This window comes from Mastacembelus armatus, chromosome 20 (assembly GCF_900324485.2).
Source record: "Mastacembelus armatus chromosome 20, fMasArm1.2, whole genome shotgun sequence".
Taxonomy (NCBI): Eukaryota; Metazoa; Chordata; class Actinopteri; order Synbranchiformes; family Mastacembelidae; genus Mastacembelus; species Mastacembelus armatus.
The window spans coordinates 10,957,930-10,984,286 of NC_046652.1; the positions used below are offsets into that span (position 1 = coordinate 10,957,930).

Genomic DNA, 26,357 nt, shown 5'->3' on the forward strand with positions numbered 1-26,357 from the left:
TGTTGATATAAACAAGCAGCAGAATTTGCTTCTCTTTAAGTTTCAGCCCCAACAGCAACAATAATTCATATTTTTTACATGTGTCACGTACTTTTTGGTGCCGTTTAGAAAGAGAAAATATGAAACACAGAGAGACAGGTGATAAATTAGATGAATAAATAAGTGGAAAAACAGGAAATGCGCCATAAGAGTATGGAACAACGTGAATTACATGCTGGGCCTTCACAATCTCTAGATCTCAAACACTGTTGCCACCATTGTGAAAATGCCAAATATGAAGGAATATGTTTTGAAAAGATGGTGTTGATCCATGTGGTAAAAATATTGAAAAAAGCAGGACTCCAGATGCCAAAAACAGAAAAGACTCTTTTTACGATCATTATGCTTAAAAATCAGTTTTCTGCCTGAAGCTTCTTTCAGGACATACAGTATGTGACAGCAGAGAGCTCTCTTTGTAAATGGGCACTTCATTACATAAGCTGTGACGACATCCACAAAAGCTTCAGTGGCAGGAGAAGAATATCTGTTCACTAATACATTTTATGAAAACACATTATACTTATTGGTATAAATACAAACACAGGGCCAGCCAAAGATTTGGACACACCTTTTCAAACTGTGGTTTTTGTCTTATTAGCCATCAAAACTATAAAAAAAAACATGAAATTATGAAGTAAACAAAAGTGCTGAACGAAGCGAGACTTCAGGAGGCAGTCACCTGGAACAGTTTTCACTTAAGATTAACTGGGGGATTTTCTTGACTTCGTAATGTGTTTGAGATCAGTTGTGTTTTGCTGAGGTACAGTTGTTATACAGCAAATACACTTATCAGACTATTGTAGTAATACTTATAAGGTAAGAACTGCTCAACTAAACAAAGAGAAACAGCAGTCCGTCATCACCTCAAGACATGAAGGTCAGTCTATCTAGAAAATGTCCATTACAGTTTCTTCAAGTGCAGTCATCAGCTTAATCAGAAATTAATCTCATGAGGATCGTCTACGGTGGCCCTAAGGTGCGTATTTCATAACAACTCTAAATTGACTTGGGCCCAATCACAAACTACTTTTTTCTAAATTTTGAAATGTCACCAAAGGAGAGAGATGGAGTCCTGCATCAGATGACCTGGACTCAACAAGCACCCTCCTACACCAAATCAAGATGGTTCATGTTTAGTTGATCTGCAGCATGAAGGAAAACCAGCAACAAGTGCTTATATGTGGAAACTCCCTCAGGGCAGGCAAATTCAAACAGTGTGTAAACAAATAGTGCTGAGGATGAAGAATTTTTTTTTTACACTTTTTCTTCTTACTACATAAATCAGTGTGCTATTTCTCTAAAACTGTTGGTGTGTCCAAAACCTTGAATATTGTATGATACTGTATTATGTAATAACTATAGAAAAAGCAAACAAAAAATCTGTAACAAAACAAAAAATAAGTAGAATAAACTACCACAACCTCTATCTATCTATCTATCTATCTGTCTGTCTATCTATCTATCGATCTATCTATCTATCTATCTATCTATCTATCTATCTATCTATCTATCTGTCTGTCTGTCTGTCTGTCTGTCTGTCTGTCTGTCTATGCCTTACTTGTACTGATCCACTTCTCTTTAAGTCTCAGTATCAGTCTGTATCTATTAGATACAACAGTCATCCCAGAGAAAGTGTTAATTTGTTTAAATATCTGAGTCGCTGCCATTGTACAGACAGCTCCTTCCCATTTCTACCACTCCCGACCTTAAGGACTTTAAAACCCACAGAGGATTACACCACTTCATTTCCTCCCATGTCCCTCCTCCTCTCCCTTCTGTTTCCTTACTTTCCTTTTTCTGTTAGTGCAGTGATGCTGCAGAGGACACACCCATTCACATGCTGCTGCTGCTGCCTCTGTTCTCTCGTTTGACCCTGAGACATTGTCCGACGCACTGATGATAGTGCTGCAGTGTCTGACCAAGACCAGCAGATTCTCACCCTAAAATCCTAAAAGCAGAAAAACAGATTTAAAAAAATCAAAAAAACATTTTTAAGGATGTGTTTGAAAGGCCAGAACTTTTAACTTTCTTTTAAACAAAGAAATAATGGATCCAGAAAAGCTCTTTTTTAAGGGATATGACTCATTATCATGCAGTTATGTTTTTTAATGAGCCTTTAACTACATTAGAAATGGAGCTGTCATAAAAGGCTAAATGAGCATGGCTTAAATGAAATAAAGCCTATTCAGTGAATATGCAGCAGTAATTGATGTTTTCCCTTAGCAGTGACAAAAACAAGACTCGTTTTCTTTTTCACTGTTTCTTTCATGAGGCTGTAAAAAGTCTAATCCTATATCGTGTCACATGATGAAGTTAAAGCGAACAGCTAGCTCATCCAAAGGTGACATTTATTTATACAAAACCCGTAGTAAAACATCAATTCAGTGTTTTCCAGGGGGTTATGTGCCCAGGTATTTGATGGGCGGGTGTAGTTTCCTTCTTACCCAGCAACAGGTCTCAGCCATATCATTCTGTAATGTTTTAATACATATATTATTTGAAAATATTAAACAAAAGATAAAAAGATGCAATAAACTTAGTGATCTTATTAAGTTTCTTAAGCTAACAAGTCAGGCACCATATCATTATCTTAGCTCTGTGCCTGGCTGGACAGGATTAACCAGCTCACACAGTATTCACATTTACACAAGTGGATTTGCACTATGGGTATAAATCCAATTTACATGTATTTATTTTAATAAATTAATAATAAAAATGTGTACTATACAGTGTAAAATAAAAACTGTTTAAATCAACCATGCATATCAGCCCCAAATAATCAGCATTGCTTTTTGGCCATCAGCTGAACTGGATTTAGAAAATCAGCATCGGACATAGAAAAACCCGTATCACTGACCTCTACTTTACAATGGAGGTTGAATAAAAGTTAGTGCTTCACTACAAGAGCTTTCTCTGGACTGTCTGGCTCTCTGTTTCCGATAAATGTCAGCACCTCCAAGGCAACTTGCTCTTAGTCAATAGCATAGATTTTTGTGTCAAAGTGCAGCCAGAGTATTGCATTTTCCTACTGAATCCTCAAGCAAAATTAGCACCTTCCTCCTAAATTTAGAATTTAACTTCCCTTATGACCAATCCTTTATATATAGACGTTATTAATTTTCTCAAACTCTCAGCAACAACACAGATAAGTGTACTGTTCCTTTAAAGGTAACAGATTATTAAATAGAAAACCGCCTGTGTGTGTGTCATTGTGTTCATTAATTCAAGCTGGAAGACAAAACGTTCACCGCCTCTTTCATGGTCAAGTTTGAGGAGGTGCATCTCACTGCTATTCACACACGAAAAAGGAAAACACACCGTGATAAAACTTTGTCTCACCCTTTCAATGACAACAATTAGAGGTTAGAGACCACACCTGATGAGGCGCTTATAGAAAACAAGAGTTCTGCTTTTTAATTTTTCCAGCCACAACATACTGTCCTCTTACAGCACAGACTCCCAGTTTTAACCTGATTCTGCACACATCACAGTTTTCAAATAAAAAATACAACACAACTATAGAAAGACATATGCACAAATGAAACCCTATAAAAAATATAAAAACAGTACTCTTAAATCTCATTTTGACAAGTACCATTTCAACAACAAAACATTTAATAATGCACGATTGAGCAGACAAATTAAACTGAACCATTTGTTTTTAAATAGGAGAAACATTTTTATCATGCAAAGGATGTAAAATTAAATAACGAATCAAACAAAAATAATATATATTTCTCTATATATATCTCTTTAAAATTTTCAAGTCAAAGCACTCCCGCCCCTTATACAGGAAAAAAAAAAAAAAAAAACGTTTTTCAAACTTGCCAGAGTAAAATGGTTTCGTTAGCCACCAATTACAGGTGGTTTTTTATCGAAACATTACAGCAACATCTTTTTGGCACAAAAAAAGACAGCATTTTGCATTATAAACGAGGATAGAGATATACCGTATTTTCCGGACTATAGGTTGCACTTTTTCTTTTTTTTTTTTTTTTTTACACCTCTGGCTTGTCCTGCGACTTATACAGCAAAGCGACTTACATATGAATATTTAGACATTTTGTTGTGTAGTCACACAATTGAAGATATTATACAGCCAAAGAAGTAAAACAGTTTGTTTTACAGTCTAACTTCTAGTGTAACACAAGTACAAGTAAAATACCACCCAAAAGAAGGAGCTATACTGCAAACCTCAAAGTGAAGGTAATAAAGTCTGCAGCTGAAAAAGTTTGGAGTGTCGGCATTCGGGCAACCTGAGAGAGGAGGAGGACATGCCACTTCACCTTCTCCCTGTTACTTGACATGGATGAATGAATACCATAATACACTTCTGCTTGTTGTTATGCCCATCTTACGTTCTTCATAGGCGCATTTAGACTATAATTAGTCTAATTATAAATGTGACATATACTTTGGTGCGACTTATAATCTGGAAAATATTGTACTCTTTTTCCAATAAAAAATACACTAAAAAAAAGCAAAGAAAAAAAACAACAAAAAAAAAAACATTCTGTGCATCAACAGTGAGGAGAGTGGCAGCTCCACCCAGCAGGTTGTGAGGCAAGCAGCTGTAGTAGCTCAGTCCTTCTGCAGCATAGTCTTGATAGTCTTATTGGTTGATTCATCATTTAAATGCTTGGTTGTGTACCTGCAGGTGACAGAAAAAACACACTGGATCACACCTTGTACACACTGTGGTGTAAGACAGAATCAATTACAGGGAAAAAGCCTCGACCAAAACTACATATATGCAAATTTACAATGGTATAATCAGCAAAACTACTTAGTTTCAGAAGTAAAAGTACCCATTCAGCTGAACAATATCTCCAGTAACTGTCATATTACTGTAGTAGATGCGTCAACACTCATGCATCAATGAATAAGGACTTTAATGTTGCAGCTGCATTTTTTTGCTCTATTTTTTTCTTTTCTTTTGAAACACTATAATTTCATTGCTTTGTCCTCAAACTGGTATTTATATGAAAATATCTGAACTCATAAGTCGTTTGATCCAATTGTAGTGTAAATTATGACCGAATTTCCTGAAAATCAAAGGAAAAAAAACTCAAATTGATGTGTCATCCACACAGATCTCCTGTTGTTGATGCTGTTCTTCTTTTTTTTTTTTTCACTCCCCTCAGTGGGAGCTTGAGTGAAGTCACACTTCATTAATGATGGGATTTATTAAGGTCTTTTCTGCAGCTCAGCGCAAAGAACAGACTTTAAAGGTTATTTTGACTTGTGTTTTTAGAACTAGACAGTTTTTTATGTGCAAATGCATGAAAATATTGAAACTAGATGATAGTTTAAAATGTGTGAAACAACTTGATACACCAAAACCGACACAGTGTGTCAGCATGCATGTCAGTGTTTGTGTCTATGTGTCAGCCCTGGGATGAACCTGTCCAGAGTGTACCCTGTCTCTCCCCAATGTCAACTGGGTCTGGCTCCAACCCCCCTGTGACCCTGGATAGCAGGAATAAGTGGTAGATAACAGAACGACGTTTGTATGTAAAATGTTCATTTCAAAGCGGTGAGTCAAACACAGTGGAGCAAAAAGGAAAATATTTTATATTTAATATTTTGTTTGCACAATTGTATAGATCTAAAATATTTTGTGATCCTGTGTCAGATCAGAGACATAATCACAAAAGGAAAACCTGGCAGCTTTTGCATGTAGACTTAATGTGACTTGGTAGTGCCAGGCTGCCTCAGGCCACAGTCCTGAGGCTGAGATACAGATGTGAGGTTGCCATAGAAACGGCCCACGTCAGTTCGAGCAGCTGTGAGCGTTGGCAAAGCGGGTAAAATATGGGAGACTATGAGGCAACAAGGTGTCAGATGTAATCGGCCTAACTGTAAAGGCTTCAACACCCAGCCTCAATCCAGCACACAGGGCTCACAGCTGACCACATCCCCAGTGGACTATGTGGGGAATGAGTCACTTTGCTGGTGGGGAGGGAGATAAACCAAGACGGCTGTATCCTGCCCATGAACAGGCAATGAAATCATCCAGCTCACAGGATGAGCTGCTTTCTCCTTTTCAGTGCAAAAAAAAAAAAACCACACAACTTGTTGAGCCGTATGAGAAAAACCATTTGGTTTCAGCATGAGCTTACCTGAGAGCATTGAGAAGGCCATCCACACTGTTCGGAGGCTGATCTTTGAGGACTTTGATGCAGCCTTTCATCTGTGGACCAGAAGTGTCAACTTTAGAACAAGCTGCGAAACAGGACAGTGGAGCAAACGCGGCTGTACTCACGTCGATTTTAGACGACTTGGCGAAAGCTCCTACAGGATGCACATAATCATACAGGATGATGACCCCGACCATGACCCGGAGGCAGAAAGACACAGTTTCCTCACTGCTGAATCGGCTGCGATACTCACTACAGGAGAGGAGGGAAAAATTAAAGATACATGCGAGCAATGGACAAGAAGTGAAGCAGCTGCAACAACACACAAAGTCCCTTACGGTGTTTCCAGCATGACTTTACACACAGTTGCCATTGTGCTCAAGCAGTCTGTTGTGTTCTCAATAGGCAGGTTCTTATTCTGTGAGAAAATAAAAAAAATAAAATGAAAGATAAGAGAAGTGAGAGTGAGGGCACAGCTTTTCAAGAAGCTCACTGCATGTCGCTACGTACCTCTGAGACAAACTTTGTTGTGCCGTCACTTAATGTCTTTAGCATAGGTGTGGCATCAGCATAAAACAGTGATATCCGATTGGCCAGTTCATTGTTAACTTCATTTTCACCCTCCGCCTGAAAATCAAAAGATAAATAATTATTAAATAATGCCTTTCCTTTCTTTCTTGTATATGTTTAGGTCAAAAGTCAGATAATCAGCAGAAAATGAATTGACTAAGCATTTAAAAAGACTAAAGTCATTTAAGTAAATTTAAGTTTCTGTCATCTCACCAGTGCGACTGTGCACTGAGCAGGTACACCCATGACAACATACAATAATACCTGATTTTACTTACAACATTAAAGATCTTCTTACATTTCTCTTTTTTATTTTTTATCAACGCCTTATAAAGAAAACTGAATTCAATGCTGTTTAATAGTTTAAGAGGGATATTTACTAACCAACTGATTGCTACATTATTTGTCAAAAGCAAAAGCAGAACTGACCATGTACAATGCTTATCAAATATCTCTGTAATTGAAGTCATTTTATTCCTGACAGCTCTTTGTAGTTTGCAGTAGTACAGAGAACGAAGAGCTTGGAGTCAGGTTAACCTTAGATTAGATGCTTGGTTTCTCACGGGAATAGCTAAGGAGTCGAGCACCAACTGAAGGTTGAGAGATTACACCGTGTGAGAGTGTTGTTTTTTTTTTCCTTATGTGTATAAATGCCTGTTGGTAACTCCTGTCCTATGAGAAGATACTGGGAATGTTACAGACCGAGACGGTGTTGTGAGATGTAGAGGTTATTTAGTGTTCACTCACTTAATAAAGGAGTCTTGAAGCCAGATGTTTGGATTGAGACTTTAATTGTCCCTCACTCACCGTAACTCAACACCTATAACCCCTGATCAGACAGTGACACCTTGTGTCCCAGGTTCAATGCTCTGATTACAGGCAAACTCATTTTTAATTCAAGCACCATGCAGTCTTAACAGTTTACTGACTTCTACTTTGGTTGGTGCATTGTGCTGTCGTTTCTCTGGACCTTTGTACAATTCATTCACATAAAATCTTGAACACGTAACACAGGAGATTTGTGTTATTTGAATAGCTGCTTATGGATATTACACTTTATCACTTTTCTAAAAAAAAAAAAAAAAAAAAAAAAAAAATTAGAAACACAAAGCGAGTTGTGCTCTGATGCACATTGGGTGTCTAAATCTACATAAACACCTGGTGAACAACAATATGAATAATCTTCCCAAAATTTGAAACCAATTCATGTATTAAATTTTCTTTCATTGTTTACCGCGGGGACAGATGTGTTTCATCTCAGACGTCTGAATGATTCAGTCATCTCAGTGGCACTAAAATGCTGCTGCTGTGTGTCACTAAGGCAAGAGCCCACAAAGTGAATGGGTCTTTCAATTTTATATTTGAAGACTGTTGTCAGTCAATACAGGAATGAATGGTTTAAAGTGAGCTACTTCCCTTTTATGGCACTTAAGTAAAACTGTGATTTAAAGTTTAGTGAAGCCTCAGGTGAACTGTGGGGTGAATTTCTGTAACGAACAAGGGCTGTGTAATCTGGTCCTCAATTTTTAAACCATAGTAAACCCTTAAAATGTATAATTTAAAGCACAAAATGCATAAATAAACCAATGCTAAGTTACTGATTTGGGATCAGATTCTTCTTCCACGCACTGCTGCCCTTCCCTCCCCACAGGGCTTAGACTTCATGTTGTAAGACGCTTCCTGCTGCACTCCTCCTGACTCCTGAGGCACTCAAACAGTCTGAAAACGTCATTCATCATTCCTGCTTTCCCACTGATGCAGTCCCAACTGTGCAGGGATTATAACGAGAACCGGTGCTTTAATCAACATGAGGTCTGAGTATAGATGGCTCGTGATCACGCACCTTTATGAATTTGATCAGGAGGTATCAAAGCTTCTTTTGTTCTCATGTGTACACAGCTAAATTTAGCCTTGACTGTTAAATATGCACACAATCAGCCACCGTAACACATTTAAAATGATCAAATAATTCAATGCATTATAATTAGTGTCCACTTGAAACCGTGCTGAAAACAGCCACCTGCAATATTATCTACATTTTGTGCCATGTATCGGGCTTGATCGTGTTTGGCATCTGAAATGCACGAAGTGAAACATTTAGTAGCTTGAAGGTAATTAAATCAGATGTTAAATTAAAGGTGATAATATGTTAATGGTGTGACAATATAATCTGAAGGGTTTTAAGAAAAAAAATGTGAAAATTATAAATGTGTGTACTGCTCTGGTTGGGATGTCCCTACTGCAATACAATACACAGGCACAAAGCATTTCACTGTCCTGCACTGTGACTGGTATTCTTTCGAGTCCCTACCGAGGGCCTAGCTTATCCATGGTTGTCACACAGAGAAAAGTAGAGGAGACAGGTGGAGTGAGGGGGGGAGATGACAAACATTGATGCCTCAGTGAAAACCAGGTAAAAATTTAGGTGTGAAATAGTATCAGTTTTTAAGGATATATAATGAACCTGTTAGCAAACAGTTGCTTATTTACACATTCAGCAGTTCCAGACCACATTGTCCATTTGGAGTCATCTTTCTGTCCGCCTGATGAACATAAATACGACGCTCGTTCTTTCCACTCAGTTTTTGGTTTCAACTAATTCACACAGAGAATATCTGATCCTTTAGCTGCCAAACACTCTGCTGTATTCTCCGTCACTAAGTGTTTGTCTCCCATTTTGAGATGGTAGCTGGTGGGATTTTAGAGATGTTTGTCTGAAGCTGCCTACTGCTCCTGAAAATTACTTTAATGCAGTCAGAGCAAACTGAAAAGCAAAGTTTCAAGCCATAAAACCCAAACTGTAACTTGGAAGATACTAAATTACTATTGATGATCAGAAGCAACTCATATCACATGTAAGTGTGTCACGTGATCCAATGTTGACATAAACAACATTAGATACGGGCTTTCAGAGAGGGGAGGACGTAATGTGCTCACCGGTACGTTGTTGATCCGCATGCGGCTCAGAGTTCTCCTGTAATAGCTGAAGTCATTCTGAATAGCAGGATTTGTCATCTGCAAAAATAACAGAAATGGATCTTAATACTGAGAGAGAGACGGGGGGAGGGTGGGGGGTTTCTACATGTCTGTAGGTGGAACAGCCTGCAGCAGGACATGTAGTTCGGGGATCAAGCACGCTATCATCACAACAATGTTTTAGCCAACAAGGCAGAAATGTAGCTGTGGGGCGGGAAGTGACATAAAAAGAACACTGATACATTTACAGTTTACTGGCTGAACTGAATTTCAATCCTCTGACACTTATCCGCCTTTACATGCACATTTCCACTCATGCTGTCAGGAAATATTTGGTTATCATCCTGTTAGAGTCTGCCTGTGCGTGGGTACAGCGTGTGGCAAGAGGGTCAACAATTTTACAGCTGACAGAGAGGTATTAAGGGTCTTATTACGGAGAGGCAAAGGTTAGAGAGAGGAGAGGTCACATGTTTGCTTACTTATCTTATTTACCCCTAAAATCTCAGATTAAGCCATAGAAGTTCACTTTTAAAATTCAGCTGCTACAAATATACATTTTGGGGGATTTTAACATGAAGCCAAACTGTCCCAGTAAAATAGAAACTAACAAACCAAATAGCTTCATCCAAATATCCTCACCAGTCAGAGCTCATCATGGAGCTAATTATCCTCATTCCTGTGTGAGCCTGTCACAGTCAAAGCTGCACTGGCAGCATGCTAATCCCACTACAATAGACTGGCACTCAGTCTGTGTCCACTGTGTCCACCAGGAGAGACAGGCTGCCTCACCAGGGAGGGGCTGTACACTGCACAGACACTTTAACTAGGTCAGAAACCAAAGCATGGGTGTGAAAGATTGATGAATAGGCCTGAATGCCACCTTGCACCCCCTACCTTCATGTTTTTATCTTGCCAGCTTGGCTAGTGGGCACTAATTGGGACATGGCAGTAAATCGCCTCAGGGGATGGGGGGTGTTTTTTTTTTGGTTTTTGTCTCTAAGAAGTGAGACGGAGGGGAAGCGGTTCATCCGCTGTCTGAGCAGATGAGTGCACTCACAATTATGTCTTTGATAATGGGCATTTGACTGACACCTATTCTTGAATCCTGGGGTTTCCTGGGTTGCATGTCAGCAACTTGTATAAATTCAAGCCTGATACGTTCTTGAAGCTTCCTCTCACCACAATTTGAAAACCTGCCATATTATGTAGAACTTGGCTCAATTTGCAGACCTCCTTCCCCACAATAACCCTCATTAGCGATTCCACTGACATCCACTGTATTATAAACAGCCGAGCAGTGTCAGGATTCACATTAAATGCTAAGCATGTGCTCACTGGCTGCAGTTTGAAATTGCAGAGCAAAAATCAATTCAGCAGAATCAGCGGCCTATAGGAGGTCTGGTTTGTATCACAACAGTAAAATTGCAGTTTACTCCAACGTATAAAATGCGAGCTGGGCTTTTATATGCAGAAACTGACACTTGAGATATGGTGCGGAAAGAGAGTGGCTTACTTTGAGCTCATCAAAGCGCAGTGTAAAGTGGAGGATCTCGGCGAACTGCTTGGCCAGCGCCTGCTCCCGTTCCAGGTGCTGAGTGGGGTCATAAGTCACGCTGGTCAGAGCTCCCAGGAGGCTGTGCAGAGCCGACTCTGTGAGGGGGAAAAAAGATTCCTGTGTTAAAGGTGCAGCACTGTCAGAGGACGGACACAAAAACAGCAGCCAGTATATGTACCAAGCTTTTTTTAAACTGAGTTGATGTCCTTGATCTGTGATGCTGTGGCTTCACATTGACCTTTTTAATCATTCAAGTACACAACAGCTCAGGTATGGACACTACATGCAACAACACAGTAAGAAAGCAGACAAGTATGCAGAAATTACAAATACTTATATTCTAAGTTAGTGAAGAAACAAACTCACAAATATATTTATTATCATATATGACAAACGGCTCCCCACAGCTGACCGAAATTATTATTTAGTTGTCAAAACAATTAAGTTCCTGTCAGTCAACTAATCATTTACATTTGTGATGAATCCTTTAAGATGTTTATCCAAAGGATGTCAAAGACTTGGTGGCTGGAGCTTCTCAAATATAAAAAAATTAACAGGGAAAAATGAAGAAAACTGAGGTGGGAGCTTTCTTTGAGTACATGTTTGTACAAGGTCAAAGAACAGCTCCTGAAGTGGATCATAACCACAGTTAAATATATGAACAGTGCAGTGTGTCATAGAGCTTGACGATTAGGACAGAGACCAATAATGGGGCAGAGGTAGTGCCCAAACAAACTGCCCAGGGCGAAGAGCTGGTCTGGGGGGAGGATTCAGAGCGGGCTGAGAGGTTTTCTTGCTTACATGCAGATGAGACATGGGACTAATTATCTCATTGGCATGAAATCGGGACGGGGGGGGGGGCAGGATTTCATTCAAGCAGGATTACATTCATTGTTTTGACACTAAGTAAATACAAAACCTGTGCCATGCTTTGACAGAGCATACCCATACACTGATATCTGAGCATGCATGAGGCCTGCTGGCAAGCAGTCGAGGAAAAGATTAAGTGATATGTAGTAAACAACTTCCAACCTCGTAATATTATTAATATTACATGTCTTGTTCAAACACCAAACTGTGAAAAAAAAAAAAATGCCTGGAAGGAATTTCTATTTACAGACACAGACGGTGGTTAGTATTCAGTCTAGACGCTGGAGAGACGCTTCAATAATGACATAACCCTGAAAAGCTCAACATTTGATGCAATGAGCTGTTTGGCACTAAATGAGAACTTGAGATCCATAATTCACCGTGTAGTTTACAATTCTTGTTAATCACATATGACAATGACCATGTCCACATCAGGCAGAAACGGGACTGCAGTCTACTGAAGATGATCGTACAGGGACTTTTAGAAGATGAACAAACCGCTGGCATTGCAGTGCAGTAAATTGAGCACATTTGACATTCAGTAATGACTTCCATCTGCTTGGGCCAGCGTTTGCAGTGAAGCGGCTGATTAAAAATGGCCCCGGTGCACTTTTTTCCTCTGTCTACTTCCCAGTCAAAACAGAAGTTAATATGGAGCGTCTTTTAGGCCGTCAGAAATGAGCCACTCTAGTATGTCGGGAAGCTGAGGAAGGGCAGGGAGGAAGGGGGGGGTGTCTGATCTCATCAGGTCACAGCAGAGCAGGCAAGCAGAACGCAGGCATGTAGGCGCTTCACTCACAGAGAGGGGAGGGTCACAGGGTAACTGGACTTTATAGTCTGGTCTAGGCCCTACAGCCTCTGACTACCCAGAAAGATTCAAATTTAAATCTGTTTCTCCTAATAACATTAAAATCCAACAACTATATATTTCTAAGTATGTAGGACTGTGACTACAACATTAATATTGTAATGGGAATTTGCAAGCAATTAACTCTGTCTAATACTCTGTGCTGCAGTTTAAAGGAGCTTTAAATTAAAACTAAATTAAGCAACTATTTAAATTTAAAGGTATTCTGTTTTAAATTTCTGCGAAGTGAATATTTTTATTTCAATTTGAATACAAATTTGACAGCCACTGTATTTAAAAAAACTGATTAATCCCTGAAGTTTTTTTACTTATATAAAGTGAATATTTAGGTGTTTCTGTCAGGTAATAACCATCATGAAAATATCATGTAGGAAGGTTTGTAGCTTAAAAACATGTATTGTTCTGTCAGTAACTTTAAGAACTAGTAGTTTGCACAGGAGATATTTTAAATAAACTCATTGCATCATCTCCTCTCATAATAAGTTCCAGCCCATCCAGGGTCTGGGAGTCATGCTCTCCAGATATCGCTGCCACCCATGAAAGAAAGGGCTTCTTCATGTGTATCAGGTGGGACGTCAGGCTGTGGAGGCTATCATGGCCCCGAAGCCTGAAGTGAAACAGAGCAGGAGCCAAGGCAGGGTGGTGACCTACGTTGTTACATAACAGCAATCGCCAGGCTGCCGCCACCTAATGCCCTCATTGACTACTTTATCGAATGCCGTAGGAATTACAGGGTTGAGAACATTGAGGCATAGCAGGATCCAGTCTCCACCCTCAGCTTCAGTAACATATGAAGATCAGGGAGCGGTAAGTCTACTCCCTCACTGCCTGTATCCATGCTAATTAAACAATAGCCCCAGAGATTGTGTCTACATGAAGTCACTACAGCTTTTAAATAAAGGACGTCAGCACTTGTCTGTCTTGGTATCAAACCTAACCCTTCTGTGCTGCTATCTGAAAATCATCAATGTCATTTCTCATGACCAAGAAGAAACAAAGAAATATGACAGATGAAGTGAACAAAGAATAGCCAGATTTTATGTTGGTCATCAAATAAATGTGCCACATGAATCCTTAGTTTTTCATTTAGGATTTACATCTTTGAGCCAGATGAGGAATCTTGTTGATTTTCTATCACACTCACAGTTGCTGCAACAATCCAGAGAGATTTTGTAGCCAGCCACAAGAAATGGAAGTTTGTCTAATAAAATGGGAAGACCAAGGTAAAGACCAGATTGCAGCCAACATTGGCCAAACTGCCAGTTATTAGTGAAGTCAGTAAGAGGACGTGAACCGACTCCTGCTGGGCTAATAATAATTAAAAAAAAAAAAAAATAATACAATGGTGATTCTGGTTATTTCATTAGCAAGATGTTCAAAAAGAACGGTGCTGACTCCAACGTTGTGGACAAATGAGAAGGGCAACTTGTGATGTTGAGGCAGACGTGAATGAATTTGATGAGCTTTCGGACCAATTACGTCCAATTTTTGACATTTCCAGGTTGTTGGTAAAAGTGGAGAGAAACAGAAGAGGACCAAGGACTGAGCCTTGGAGGACATGTAAGTTGGAATAATAAGACAGACGTATACCTAATCTCTGGGAGAACTCATAGAACTTCTTCAGTTTCCCAACTAAAGGAACCACAGCTGCCCACGCCTGTTCCTGTAATGCCTCATCAGAAGGATTCTGGATCGCCTGGAAGGATCAAAAGAGACAGTTCGACAAAATGCAACAGTAAATAAAATGTTATCGTCATGTTATTGGTCATATTTTGGGACAAGATCTTTTCATCTGACTTTTTCTTCAGGGTCTCACATTTACTCTACTCATACAAACAGTATGAAGGATTCGGGCAGCACATGACACCATTTTTGACTGTGCCAGTGCTTTCAAGCAGTGAACCATTTGTTGAATATGGTTCATTGTTTGCTTTGTTTTGATTGTTGATTCAGTGCTTAAGAAAAGCCTCATTATTATAAAGAAAGAGCAGTATGAACTCAGTGTGACGTCAGCTTGAGTCAGCATTGCTTGAGTCCGAAGACTACATGTTTGGATATCACAGATACTGGATGGAGCCCAGTTACTAGAATGAAAACTGCTCACCTGGTGCAAGGTCCAACAACATTTCCCAGCTTCCACATGTACATGGTCCCCAATCTGCACCCCCCACTGTGATATTTTACATTAGACTTTTTTTTTTTTTACAAACGGAATAAAAACTTCCTAATAAAAAAGAATAAAACCCCAACCTCAGTTCAAAGCGTTCTGTCCACAGTTTTACAGATGGCTCTTACCATTGTGGTCTACGGAGAAAATGCTTTTCGTGCCGCAAGGGGGATTGTTGGTTGCAATAATGCAAATAAATAAATTTTTAACAAGCCCTCTTCATATATCAATACGCATAAAACACATGTTTCTCTGTCAGAACTGTCACAAGTCAACGTGCATCATTGGTGAAGTTAGGTGCAGTTTCTTATATGGAATCATAAATTGACCGATAATGCTCTAGGACTGCTCAGTTTAAAAGAAACAGCTCCTTCCTTCCAGATAAAGGAGTCAGAAACATATTATTGCCTACTGTGGTTTGACTTCTGATTTCAGAAGTTACAGAAGGCATTTTTTATAAACCAAGTTGTTCACTGCACCACTGCTTTTCATTCTTTGGCAGTGTGAAACTAAAATTGGGATGCTAGTACATCTTTAGTTGGAAATTTGGTGAAGATGCAAAGTGTCGGGCTTCGCTGAGGCGAGAAATCAAAAATGATTTTATATTATGCCACCTCAGTAAACTATTCCCAACACCAAGGTGGCACAGCCAGTTAGTTTGATCTGTAATCCCTTCCATGCTTTTTCTTCACAGTGGAACACAACATAACACAACACATACTCCCTAATCTTGCAATAGCGTAGGGTGCTGAGAGTCAGAGGTGGATATTTCTATCAAGTGTACCTCTCTGATCTCCTGCCCTGCTCCCTTGTAAGCCTGCAGCTCGTCCAGGATCCCTTTCGCATCCTTCAGCACCACATCTACCTGATCCCACACCTCTCGCTCTGCATCTGTGGGCTGCGCATCTGCAGGGGACAACAAAGTAAACAGGACAATCCCGACTGCTATTTAATTCATATCTAGATATACAGTAAACAATTCTGGGAAAACAATTAAATCTTCTGATATGATAGAAAGTTTAATAAGCAACTTTAACTCATAACCCATTAAGTTTCAACACCACCCACTTTCCAGGCTGAGAGGAGCGAAACGGAGCAGGATAAAACAAGAAAAATAAAAAATATGCACCCTCTCAGCTTTGTAACAGCTCCAGGTCTTGAGATGGTTTAGTTTCTCAGTTTTTGCCTAGAGAGAAGTGGCAACGCAGAACGGTGAACACTGAACCTTTGAACCACCTGAAGCAAGAACACCTTGCCAAGTGTGATGACTGTAAGCCCCTGCTCCTGTGCAGAAGAAATACCTTCTGTTCAGCTACGGTTTAGTCTTTGTACTGCATACAGTATTTTTACTTTACATGGCAACTTCTTTTAATTTGAAATAATCACTTATATTTGATGTAGCCCTTCCATGAAGTAACAGTATTCAAAAATATAAACATAATATAAGGAAAGTAGTAACTTTCAAGACAATTTTACAAATTGAGTAATTTTGCAAAAAAGCATCTGTTAGATACAAACCTGTGCTACTCATATTCTAAACACCACCTAGAAACAAGGTGAGCTGTATCAGGGCTTGTTTTCTCTAAAGGTATGGCCAAGTCTTTGGGTTTGCCAAGTGGGAGACAACTGCAATACTGGATCAACTTGTGTTGAGAGGCCTTGGGCTACACATCAGCAGAACCTCAGCGCTTCATATTTGAGGAGGGGGCTTTGCTGCAACTCTGCCCTGTTTGATATTCTGCACACACTCCAGTGGGGAAGAGGCAGTTTGATGGAAAAGTGCAGCAGCTGCAGTGGTAAATGGTGTTTCTTTTTGCCTCTGGGAAGAACGCAGCGTAAAAGTGGGAGTGAGAAGACTTAGGAGTTTAAGAGTTGATAATGTTATGGTGATATATTCGTGTGATCAATATCAGAAGACAGGGAGCAATTACTCAAAAATAACTCACTTTCAAAATCGAGGAAAAAATTGGGCTCCTGTTCCAAATCTGTGCACGTCAAAACTTTCAGTAGGTTCCCCATGTTGAGGTATCTGTTGAGGACAGGAGAGAAAAGGTTACAAAAAAAGAAGAGTGCAGCAGTAAATCAGCAAGTGGTGATAAACAACTGGATCCATGACACCTCCTGCTCTGCTTTACTGCTCTGGTGCCTGTATGCACTCAATTGTGCCCCAGATGTGCCCACTGCTCCTAGACACCAGCGCTCCCCTCGGACCCCCAGTGTATGTTTCCTGTTCTCAGGCTCTTACCAACCAGATGTTAAACCAAAAAGTCACAAAAATAAAAAAGCTCAGTTTGAGTTTTTCTGCTTTGTTAAGTTTCTTCCCAGCAATCATGAGCATTTACAGGCAGTTGTATGCAAAGTAATCCAGTTTACAAGCCTCCACTGGGAATTCAGCTGTGTTCATGAAGTAGGCAGATGTCTGCCGCACATAATAGGACACAACACAACACAGACGTTTATGTAACATCATAATTAACATACACCTAGCTGCTTTTGTTATGCAGTCAAGTCTCCATTATATAAAATGGGGTTGACAAAGAACACCTGTGAGTAAACTGCCAGCTGAGTCATGTCGTACTCACGACTTAATTATAGAAATATTAAATTTAAGATGTCATATTTGACATAACTAATCATTTGGTATTTTGATCATTAACTAACACTATCTCAAAATATTCAAACATTTCTTATTTCAAAGAAATAAAAAATAATAATAGATAATCTGCTGCACATTTGTATATGATAGTAAAATTAATATTTTTGGGTGTTAAGAGTTTTAGCTTTTAGAGAAAACAAGGAATTTGAAGAGGTCACTTTGTACCCTGGGAAATGACAGTGGAACATTCAAGGTCCATACTGATTGTGGCTGTAGAGCTGATCTAGTAACTGTGCTATATCACCATATTCAGATATTGCAAACACAGAAGAGACATCAACACTGCCATGTTACCGCTTAAAATTAGATCCTGTCTGCAGGCGACTTTTAGATAGAAAGAGAGAGGAAGAAGAGCAGATCATCCAAACTTGACAGTCGCACTGACTTCACTGTGTCACCCATACCTGCTCTGCTGAGGCCTACAATATCACTGTTAAACACACATACACTGTAACTACAATCAGTATTACATCGGGGTGTGAGTTGCACAGCGAGATGGCAGAGCCTCTCACGCTCATCTGACTTCTAGAAAGCACAGCACTGATCTTTCTCAGAAGAGGTCAACAAACATATGACAAGTCAAAGACATTGTGGCAGTCTGGTAGAGAGAAACAGCGACATGCTCCGTCAACACACCCAGATGTAACTCTTGGTGCCACAGCAGTAAAAGGACAGGATGTACTTGATGCAGGACAAGGCAGATGTAGCCGAGAAAAATGACAGGTGAAAAGCCGAAGTGACTGAGTGAGGGCCTGTGGTGGTAGGGTGAATCATGCCAACACAGGTAATACTGGGAGACAGGAAGGAGATGTGACAAAGCAAAATACAAACTCAGCAGTCAGGAGCGGTGGAGTAGACGATGTGGTTTTAATATGCATGAGATACAGGTGGGAGTGGTGACATGCACGCTTGCAAATAAAAAGCCAAGCAATAGGTTTGTCTATTTTTTTTTTTTTAATACTAAGAAAATATTAGTGATGATTCTTTTCAGTACAAAAAGATTTTAACTTAATTAACTTCCTTATATGCATCAGCAAACATAGGACAGTTTTTTAAAACTCTGCATAACTGATATTTTTAACTTCTTTACCACAAACGTCCCTTTAATAATCCAGTGACCACCTACGAAGAGCCACCTGCTTTGACCAGCCTCATCTTATTATCATCCACTAATGTGACCTGAATGTCTGACTGCGCCAGCGCTGGCACCTCACTGGCTGTCGGAAAGCAGCACCTGGTCTATCCTCAGAAGGGATGAAGTGCTGTCACGGGCCTCACCCTGCTGGATGATGTGGGCACTGCCCATCATCGCCAGACCTTCTCAGTTCAGCCACCACCACCTTGCAGCCACTGACGCTGACACGACTTGCAGTGCTTCACTGTGGGAATACTGGCAGTCCATTGTGCTGTTTGAAATGGGGTCATTCTAAGGACAAGGATTTGTGCGTCTGCAACCACCCCAAAACGTGATGAAGTGAAATAATATCTATAGCAGATTAAATTTATAAAATGTAATTTTCTGACACTACAATTTGCAACACCAACTTTATGGCTCACATGGACTTTTTATGACGACAAGTCTCCCCTGCAGACACATTTAAAATAATGAGTTACTGTGTGTAAACTGGCAGCTTAGTACAGTGTAGGAAGAGAGATGAGGAGCTGCCTGAAGATTCACATATGCAGTACCAGAGAGAGACGGAGGAACTGAAGCCCCCCCTTCCTGAGTGGCCACAGCAGTTGTAGCCAACAATGCTGGCATGTCCTGGGCACCACAGACATCCCAACGACAGCCTTGTTGTTGTTTTGAACCCCCCCACTGAGCCATCGCGTGCTGACGAGGGGTGGGGGGACTGCTTCTAAGGCCATGGGCAGAATCTGACAAACAGGAGCCCGCGTAGCTCTCCTATTGGCTGAGGAGATCTACCCAACAGCTCACTGTATCCATGGAGCCAAAAAAAAATTGGGTACCATTGAAAACATTGCAGCAGCCAATCAGATTCAAGCTCTGGGTGAGGCGCAAATACTGTAATGGTAGGACTTGAAAGCACATGAATATATTAATACAGATGAGGTAATGCGCCAAAAACAGCAGATTAGTAGTAGAGTGAAGTCAGTAGGTGACACTCGAGAAATTTAATTCCACTATTGAGCACTTACTGTTTTCATGTGATTAGATATATGCAGCTGGGAAAATTCACATTATTATGGTCAATTTTAAAAAGAAAAAAAAATCAAATCAAATCATATACTGATGAATATTAAGTTCTAACATTTTTATTGCAGCTAATGATATTTTTGATGATAAGATGATACATTTTGTCAATTTTCTTTAATACAAAAAATTTATCAATAAAATGTCAAAATGTTGCAAAAAAATAAAAATAAAAAATAAAATCCATGTCCCAAATATGTCTACACTGCAGACTGCACCACAGCAATGCCACGCCCATGCAGCAGCCTGACCTCTGGTTGGCACTGCCTTTAACGTCTTCCAGCACTGTGCCTCTCATCTAATAAGGACACCAAGAAGCAGGGCACAGCTGAAATAGAGCACTGCACCAGCATCCTACAAAAACGGCTCAGGGGGCAATGGCTGGCTAATGTGAGTGGAGGGCGGGGGGGATAGTGCTGACATTCCACTACTCAGCTGCAGCATGAGGATCCACGTGCCCTGCTGCTTTACTATGGAGGAAAAACTACGCCCTCCCCACCCCAGCCAAGTGCAAATACAGCGTGGAGCATCACGTGGGCTTCGCCGTGGAGATGCTGAGAGCTTGCCTGGGGTGTGGAAGGGGGGGATGGGGAGAGGCAGCAGAGGGTGTCTGTGTTTATGTCTGAAAAAATGTAGGTCTTAATAAAAAAAATGCTTTGCTCAGTTTTGTGTGTATATGATATAAAAAAAAAAAAAAAAACACTCAGGTATGTAAGAATGTGTGTTGACCACTGTTGCGCATATGAAAGGGGAGGGATCTCAGGCATCACATTGTAGCAGAGGCGGGCAGAGCTAGACAGCTTTAAACTTGACCTACATTCTCCGGGTGACACGCCACATCGCATTAGCCCACTCGGCCAGACCTGGACCCGCCAGAGCTCACTGACACTGGCCTGATTCGACAGGCAGAAAATGGGGGAGCACTTCCCAAATGGGGCTGGCATTGGCCCCCCTCCCTCTTCCTTCCACCTTCCTCTCCCTCCACTCAACTTCTCCTCAAGCTGACTATCTGCTGCCAACTCAACCCAGAGGACTGTAAATAGTTTTGGGGACACATGGCAATGAGGAACGAGGGGGTCTGCCACTTGTTTGTTTATGGGAGTGAACTTGATTACCTCGTGGCCACGCCTGCGTATTGTGGCACCCGGGTAAACATCAGCTAATGCCCCCCCCTCACCCAGATTCTGTCAAATCCAAACAAACAAACAGGGGGACTGAATAATTAAATCTGATGGTGACACCAGAGGTAATATCTGGTATCTGCTCCCTCATCTTACTCCTGCTGCTACATAAGGCAGGTAGAAATACCCCCTCACTTAAAAAATAAATAAATAAATAAAGCTTCCTGAATCAATTCACTGTAGCTGTGATGAACCCAATCAGCATCAACGGAAATAAACAGTCACATCAGAAATGAGGATGAAAGTGGGAGCGCCTCATCGTCGGCTAAGCCCCTCTCTTTGGACGGCATCAGATGAAAGTTGGAATCCATGGTAACAGGCACATATACAAGAGTCAGCTAAAACGCTGGCACCACAGAAATCAAGCTCTATGAAGAGGCTCTTAGCGCCACTCTCCTGTCACACCAATACAACACTCTGTACCACCAAAAACACAGAAATGTTGACAGCCAGAACTGATTTTAATTTTAAATCAATGCATTTAAAGTAATGAAAAGGTTGCCTGTAGGCTTCTGCACCAACACTTCAGGAGCCTATATGATCTCTTCAAGTGAACACGATGCTCCACATTCAAAAAAGGCAAGGAAAGAATTTCGTGCATGAACTCTACAGCAAATTTACCACTTTCATTCCTGTCAGCATCAGCTGAACATCTGCCTCAGAAGGAAGCCCACCCCACCCTGTCCTTGAGAGTCCTCTGACTCCTTCCTAGGATGTGTTAGGAAATTATTAACAGGGACATATTGGCTCAGTGTCATTGGTCTAAGCAGAACCTCCCTCGGGAGAGCTGCCTCCTAAACCCATTTGCACACAGATCTCCTATTCTTCTGCTAAAAAAGCCTCGAACCATCATTACTCGACTGACCTTCTGACTGACTGTGACTCACCGGCTGTCACTGCATCCTTGAATCTCACTTGTTCACTTCAACAGGGCAGAATTGGTGTCCATCTGCTATTGTTAAAAACAGATGAACTCCTGATTGTAATTTAAGAAATACAGTGGCACATAACCTTAAATATTTTTTCCTAACAGATTTTTGGGTGGGGCCCAGTGGAAATTTTGGAGGGATGTTGAGTGTCAGATTGAAGAGTACTCTTATTTTCTTTCAGCATGAACAGAGTGCCCTCTGGAGGATGAAAACAGTGGTGCATGAACGATGAGAAAGTTTCAACCTTATATCAGATACCTACTTTATGTTTAAATTCATAGACGAGTGACAGTCAGTACAGTGAGTTATTGCTGTAAAAAGCTGCCATTTGCTGAAATTCGTTACAGCACATAACTGCAAACAATGACACTACACTGACTGTGGTAAGATCAGTTTCCTGGCACTGATGACTGATCCATGAGCTCCACCTAATGTTTGCAGGCATTTCGGGAGAGGTGAGTGAGCAATTCATTGTATAAAATGCATAGAATTCAAAGGACTTTTTTCTTGATTGAAAGTTAACTCCATGTTAAATACTAATGTGTGAGATATTATGAGTTTCTCAAATGTACGGCTGCAGGGGATTGACAGCAGCTTGACGTTCTCCTCAGAGGATCATGAGCTGGAAGTTACATGGTGTCAGCTCTCCAGCGGCATAAATTATACATAGCCAAAGAGATGCTGGGAGGTTTTAGCTAACATAACAAGCCACTTTACATATTAAACTCACTCAGACATATCATCTCAAATGACCTGTTCAGTGTGTGGGTTTTAGGAAGGGGTCGGAAAGTCTCACATATGCTGAGAAAAGAGTGGGGCAAGTGGAGCATGTCTTCTTAAAAGCCAGTAAGTAAATTGGTTAAATAGGCCAAAAATACTAGTTTTTTTCTGTGTGATTAACAGTATAGTAATTGCAATATGGCTGACAAAATAATTAATCAGAAAAATATGAATTGAGTTGAATTGAGGAATTTTAGTTGTAAATATTACACACAAACAATACTCTGCTCTGCCAGGTGGGGGCAGTATTGTCCCATTTAATGTACGACACCTCCCCTGGCTCAGAGAGACCACTCCATCCCATATATACTGACACAACACTCAGCCTGCTGAGTTAAATCTGCAGCATTCACCACTTATAATAAAACATGTTCCCCTGTAATGTCACACAGTTGTGTACTGCCTGCTGACTAACACTGTATGTTGTGGCATTCAGGCCTGTTTTAGTGGATGGATTATCATTAGCATGAACACACACAACTACGGTGAACCTATAGGTGAACCACATAAGGCTTAGCTATCAAAACGGTGCAGCATTCCAGCACCACAGCTTAACCAATCAAATGATAGACGAGCCTCATCGTAACAATCTCCAAGGAGACATGGAGGAAGCACTACTTCGATGGCTGAGGAGAAATCATGGGATGTGTAAAGAGCAAAGAGATGGCTCATTTTGCTGCGATGAGCAAATCTGCAGCTTAGACAAAAACACTGCTAAAGTTTTTGGCACTAAATGAGAAGCAACTGGGTCAAATGTGAGACCAAAAGCCATTGAAGGTCAACACTTTAAAGTAACTGTTAAATAAAATTACAAATGTAAGACATGATCATACAAGAAGTGCTGAATCTCTCGTCGGAGCTGCCAGCTTGTCATGTGAGCAGTGATCCTGGGCCTCGTAGTTACATAAACACTAGCCTTATGGGGAAACAGGAAGCTGGGAGCACCTACATTACTCAACTCCTTTTTACGGCCCACAATACACTTCATTTCCTGAGCCAGCATTACACACCCACGGCACATTGAGACTATAATAGGCATAGGTGCAAAGCAGGCTTATATAATGACAAGTCTGCATTGGTGCACTTCTACAAACTTTAAAACAGAGTTTCTGCTCATTTAAACCTCATTAGGATAAGCTAATGACTGCCAACAACATAGCGAGCTGTAAATTTGTTAACTATGTCCAAAGGTTTTTGGAGAGTTGACAGTACTTAAATTGCATTTATGCAGTACTGTGATGCTTTCATTTATTATTTATTTTTAATTACAATTTGGTGACAAAATTTAACAGTGATCATTTTTTGTAGTCATTATTATAATGAAGCTGCACTTCTGAGCTTTGGGACAGTTTTATATGAGATACAGAATTGGAGTACAAGTATTCAAAACCTAGCCAAGTAACTGAGACAATGGTTTCATGATTTTTCCTGTCTTATAGTGCATTAAGGGTCATGGAAAATGCAACTAGTGGGAGAAAAGCCAAAGAAGTGACTCATCTGCCATATAAAAAAAAAAAAAAAAAAAAAAAAATGCTTTCACTTATTCAAAGTCTGTGCAAGTCAGAGCACACCATGACCTGAAGTCCTTTGAAACAAGAGAAGAAATGCAGGTGTACAAACAGTCACATACAGTATTTTGTGTGTTACTCTTAATAACCTGCTATTCCAGTACTGTGGTCAATTCAAATTAGGATCAGATATGAGTTTTGTCCTTGCCTGCCTATAAATAGACACATAAACAAATAACAGACACATGCTCGTAGATGGTAATCTGGAATGGACAATGAAAGCTTACAGTATAAAACCAGCAGTCAAACTTTGCCTTGGTGAATACTATACTATACTATACAGACATACAGTTTATGGACTTCTTTGCTCCATTTAGGTCTTAGATGCGTGGACATGGATAATAATGTGTTCTTAAGTTAAAGTGAAGCCTTGCTTGACTTCAACAATCTGAGTTAACTGCATTTCGTTTGTATCATCCAAAGTGCGTGAAAATACCTAATCATATTCAATCTTTTATATTAAAAACCACTGCAAGTATATTTAATAAAATTGCCTAGGGCATACCTTGTCCTATATACAATACAATACCTTCAGGTGTTTTTGCCATTTTCTTCAACATTAAATATGCCCATCAAGCTGAAGCCCTAAACCAATCCTTAATAAAAAATAAAAAAATAAAAAAAATAAAAAAAAACATAACAAGCAGACTTACCAGCAGTGGAGCAGTGTGACCGTCAGTCAGGAGCAGGGAGGCCCAGCCTGGCAGGTGGCCCCAGGTCACTGTCCTCCAGCAGATGTCAGCTTCTGAAACAACCAACAAAGACACACCATCAAACTTCTATCTCAACCTTGAAACAATCTAGGGCCTGAAAAATACATGTCTCTGCAATCCAACGCAAATGCCAACAGCTAGAGACAACTGTGGCATCGTTCCAGACCAGTCAGCTTAATTTCTTAAGCAAACAAATCTAACAGAATACCTGAAAGACGGTGTATTTTCACATGGGTAAACACTCAATGTTGGAAAAAAACTGCTAGTGAACATTTCCCTCACACTGGTTACACCCCATTACAAAACTCTGTATATCATCTTGGTTCCCTTTTAAACAAAGTCACTAAAATATAACATTACCAGAGATGTTACAGACACCGTCCCACTGTAACTTCCTTGTCAAATAGGGCCTAAATGCAAAGTCGACATGGAACAAATAGACGTGCAAAACACACACAGATTTGCACTTCTAACTTCTCATTGACATAATGCACAATGTAACACCTTATCCTAACATTAACCATCACACGTAAGTGTCTAACCCCAAACCCTAGCACTAACCGGAGTCTGAAAATTAAGGACTGGCCAAAATGTCCTCACTCAAACAGTATTAAGCTCAAAGTGATTCCCACAAAGACAGAAGTAGGCACACACATGCACACATGCACACCACTTCCTATTGTGCAACACTTCCTCTGATTCACTTCAGGTTTTGTTCAACAGCCTCTGCTTCCTCCTCTAAGAGCACCACAACTTAATTCACTCAATACAGCTGACATTTAAGTAGGTCATTTAACATTCATCCATTTGTGGGCAAAACATTTCAATTAAACCACCCAGTTTCTGGCCAAAGTGAGACAACAGTCCCCTCACGATTATCAGTTTTTTGAGTAACAATCTCTGTAAGCCACAGGCTTGTGCAGCAATGAGAGAGTACAGGTTCGGTAGGCTGAACGACTATAAGGGCCGATGCATACAGATGCATGGCAACAGCAATGGCGTCAGTCATGCATGAATGTGGTCAGACTTTGAACACTGAAACTTCAGAGCCACAAGAGAACAATCAGAGCTGTGGTGGTCATTTAGAGAAGCAAATATGATTAAACATGACATTGTGAAAAAGGCAAACT

The 26,357-nt window shown here is 40.3% G+C and overlaps 1 protein-coding gene across 8 annotated transcripts in view; it reads right to left on the reverse strand.

The window, feature by feature from the left end:
* Positions 1–3,427: 3,427 nt before the first annotated feature.
* Positions 3,428–26,357, reverse strand: part of fam49bb (family with sequence similarity 49 member Bb) — a 31,408-nt gene continuing 8,478 nt past the window's right edge. For 5 of the 8 annotated variants that reach the window (XM_026292278.1, XM_026292279.1, XM_026292286.1 and 2 more), the window contains 11 exons: positions 25,168–25,259; positions 17,132–17,214; positions 15,970–16,091; positions 14,609–14,714; positions 11,239–11,375; positions 9,687–9,764; positions 6,690–6,806; positions 6,518–6,597; positions 6,305–6,431; positions 6,162–6,232; positions 3,428–4,690 (listed from right to left, as the gene is read on the reverse strand). In XM_026292278.1, coding sequence (XP_026148063.1) covers positions 4,621–4,690; positions 6,162–6,232; positions 6,305–6,431; positions 6,518–6,597; positions 6,690–6,806; positions 9,687–9,764; positions 11,239–11,375; positions 14,609–14,714; positions 15,970–16,091; positions 17,132–17,204 — 981 coding nt within the window. In that variant the 5' untranslated portion in view covers positions 17,205–17,214; positions 25,168–25,259 and the 3' untranslated portion in view covers positions 3,428–4,620. Of the gene's footprint in view, positions 4,691–6,161; positions 6,233–6,304; positions 6,432–6,517; positions 6,598–6,689; positions 6,807–9,686; positions 9,765–11,238; positions 11,376–14,608; positions 14,715–15,969; positions 16,092–17,131; positions 17,215–25,167; positions 25,260–25,435; positions 25,490–25,587; positions 25,741–25,788; positions 25,827–26,357 lie in introns of those variants that run through there. The other 3 variants (XM_026292283.1, XM_026292284.2, XM_026292280.1) reach the window with 3 other exon arrangements.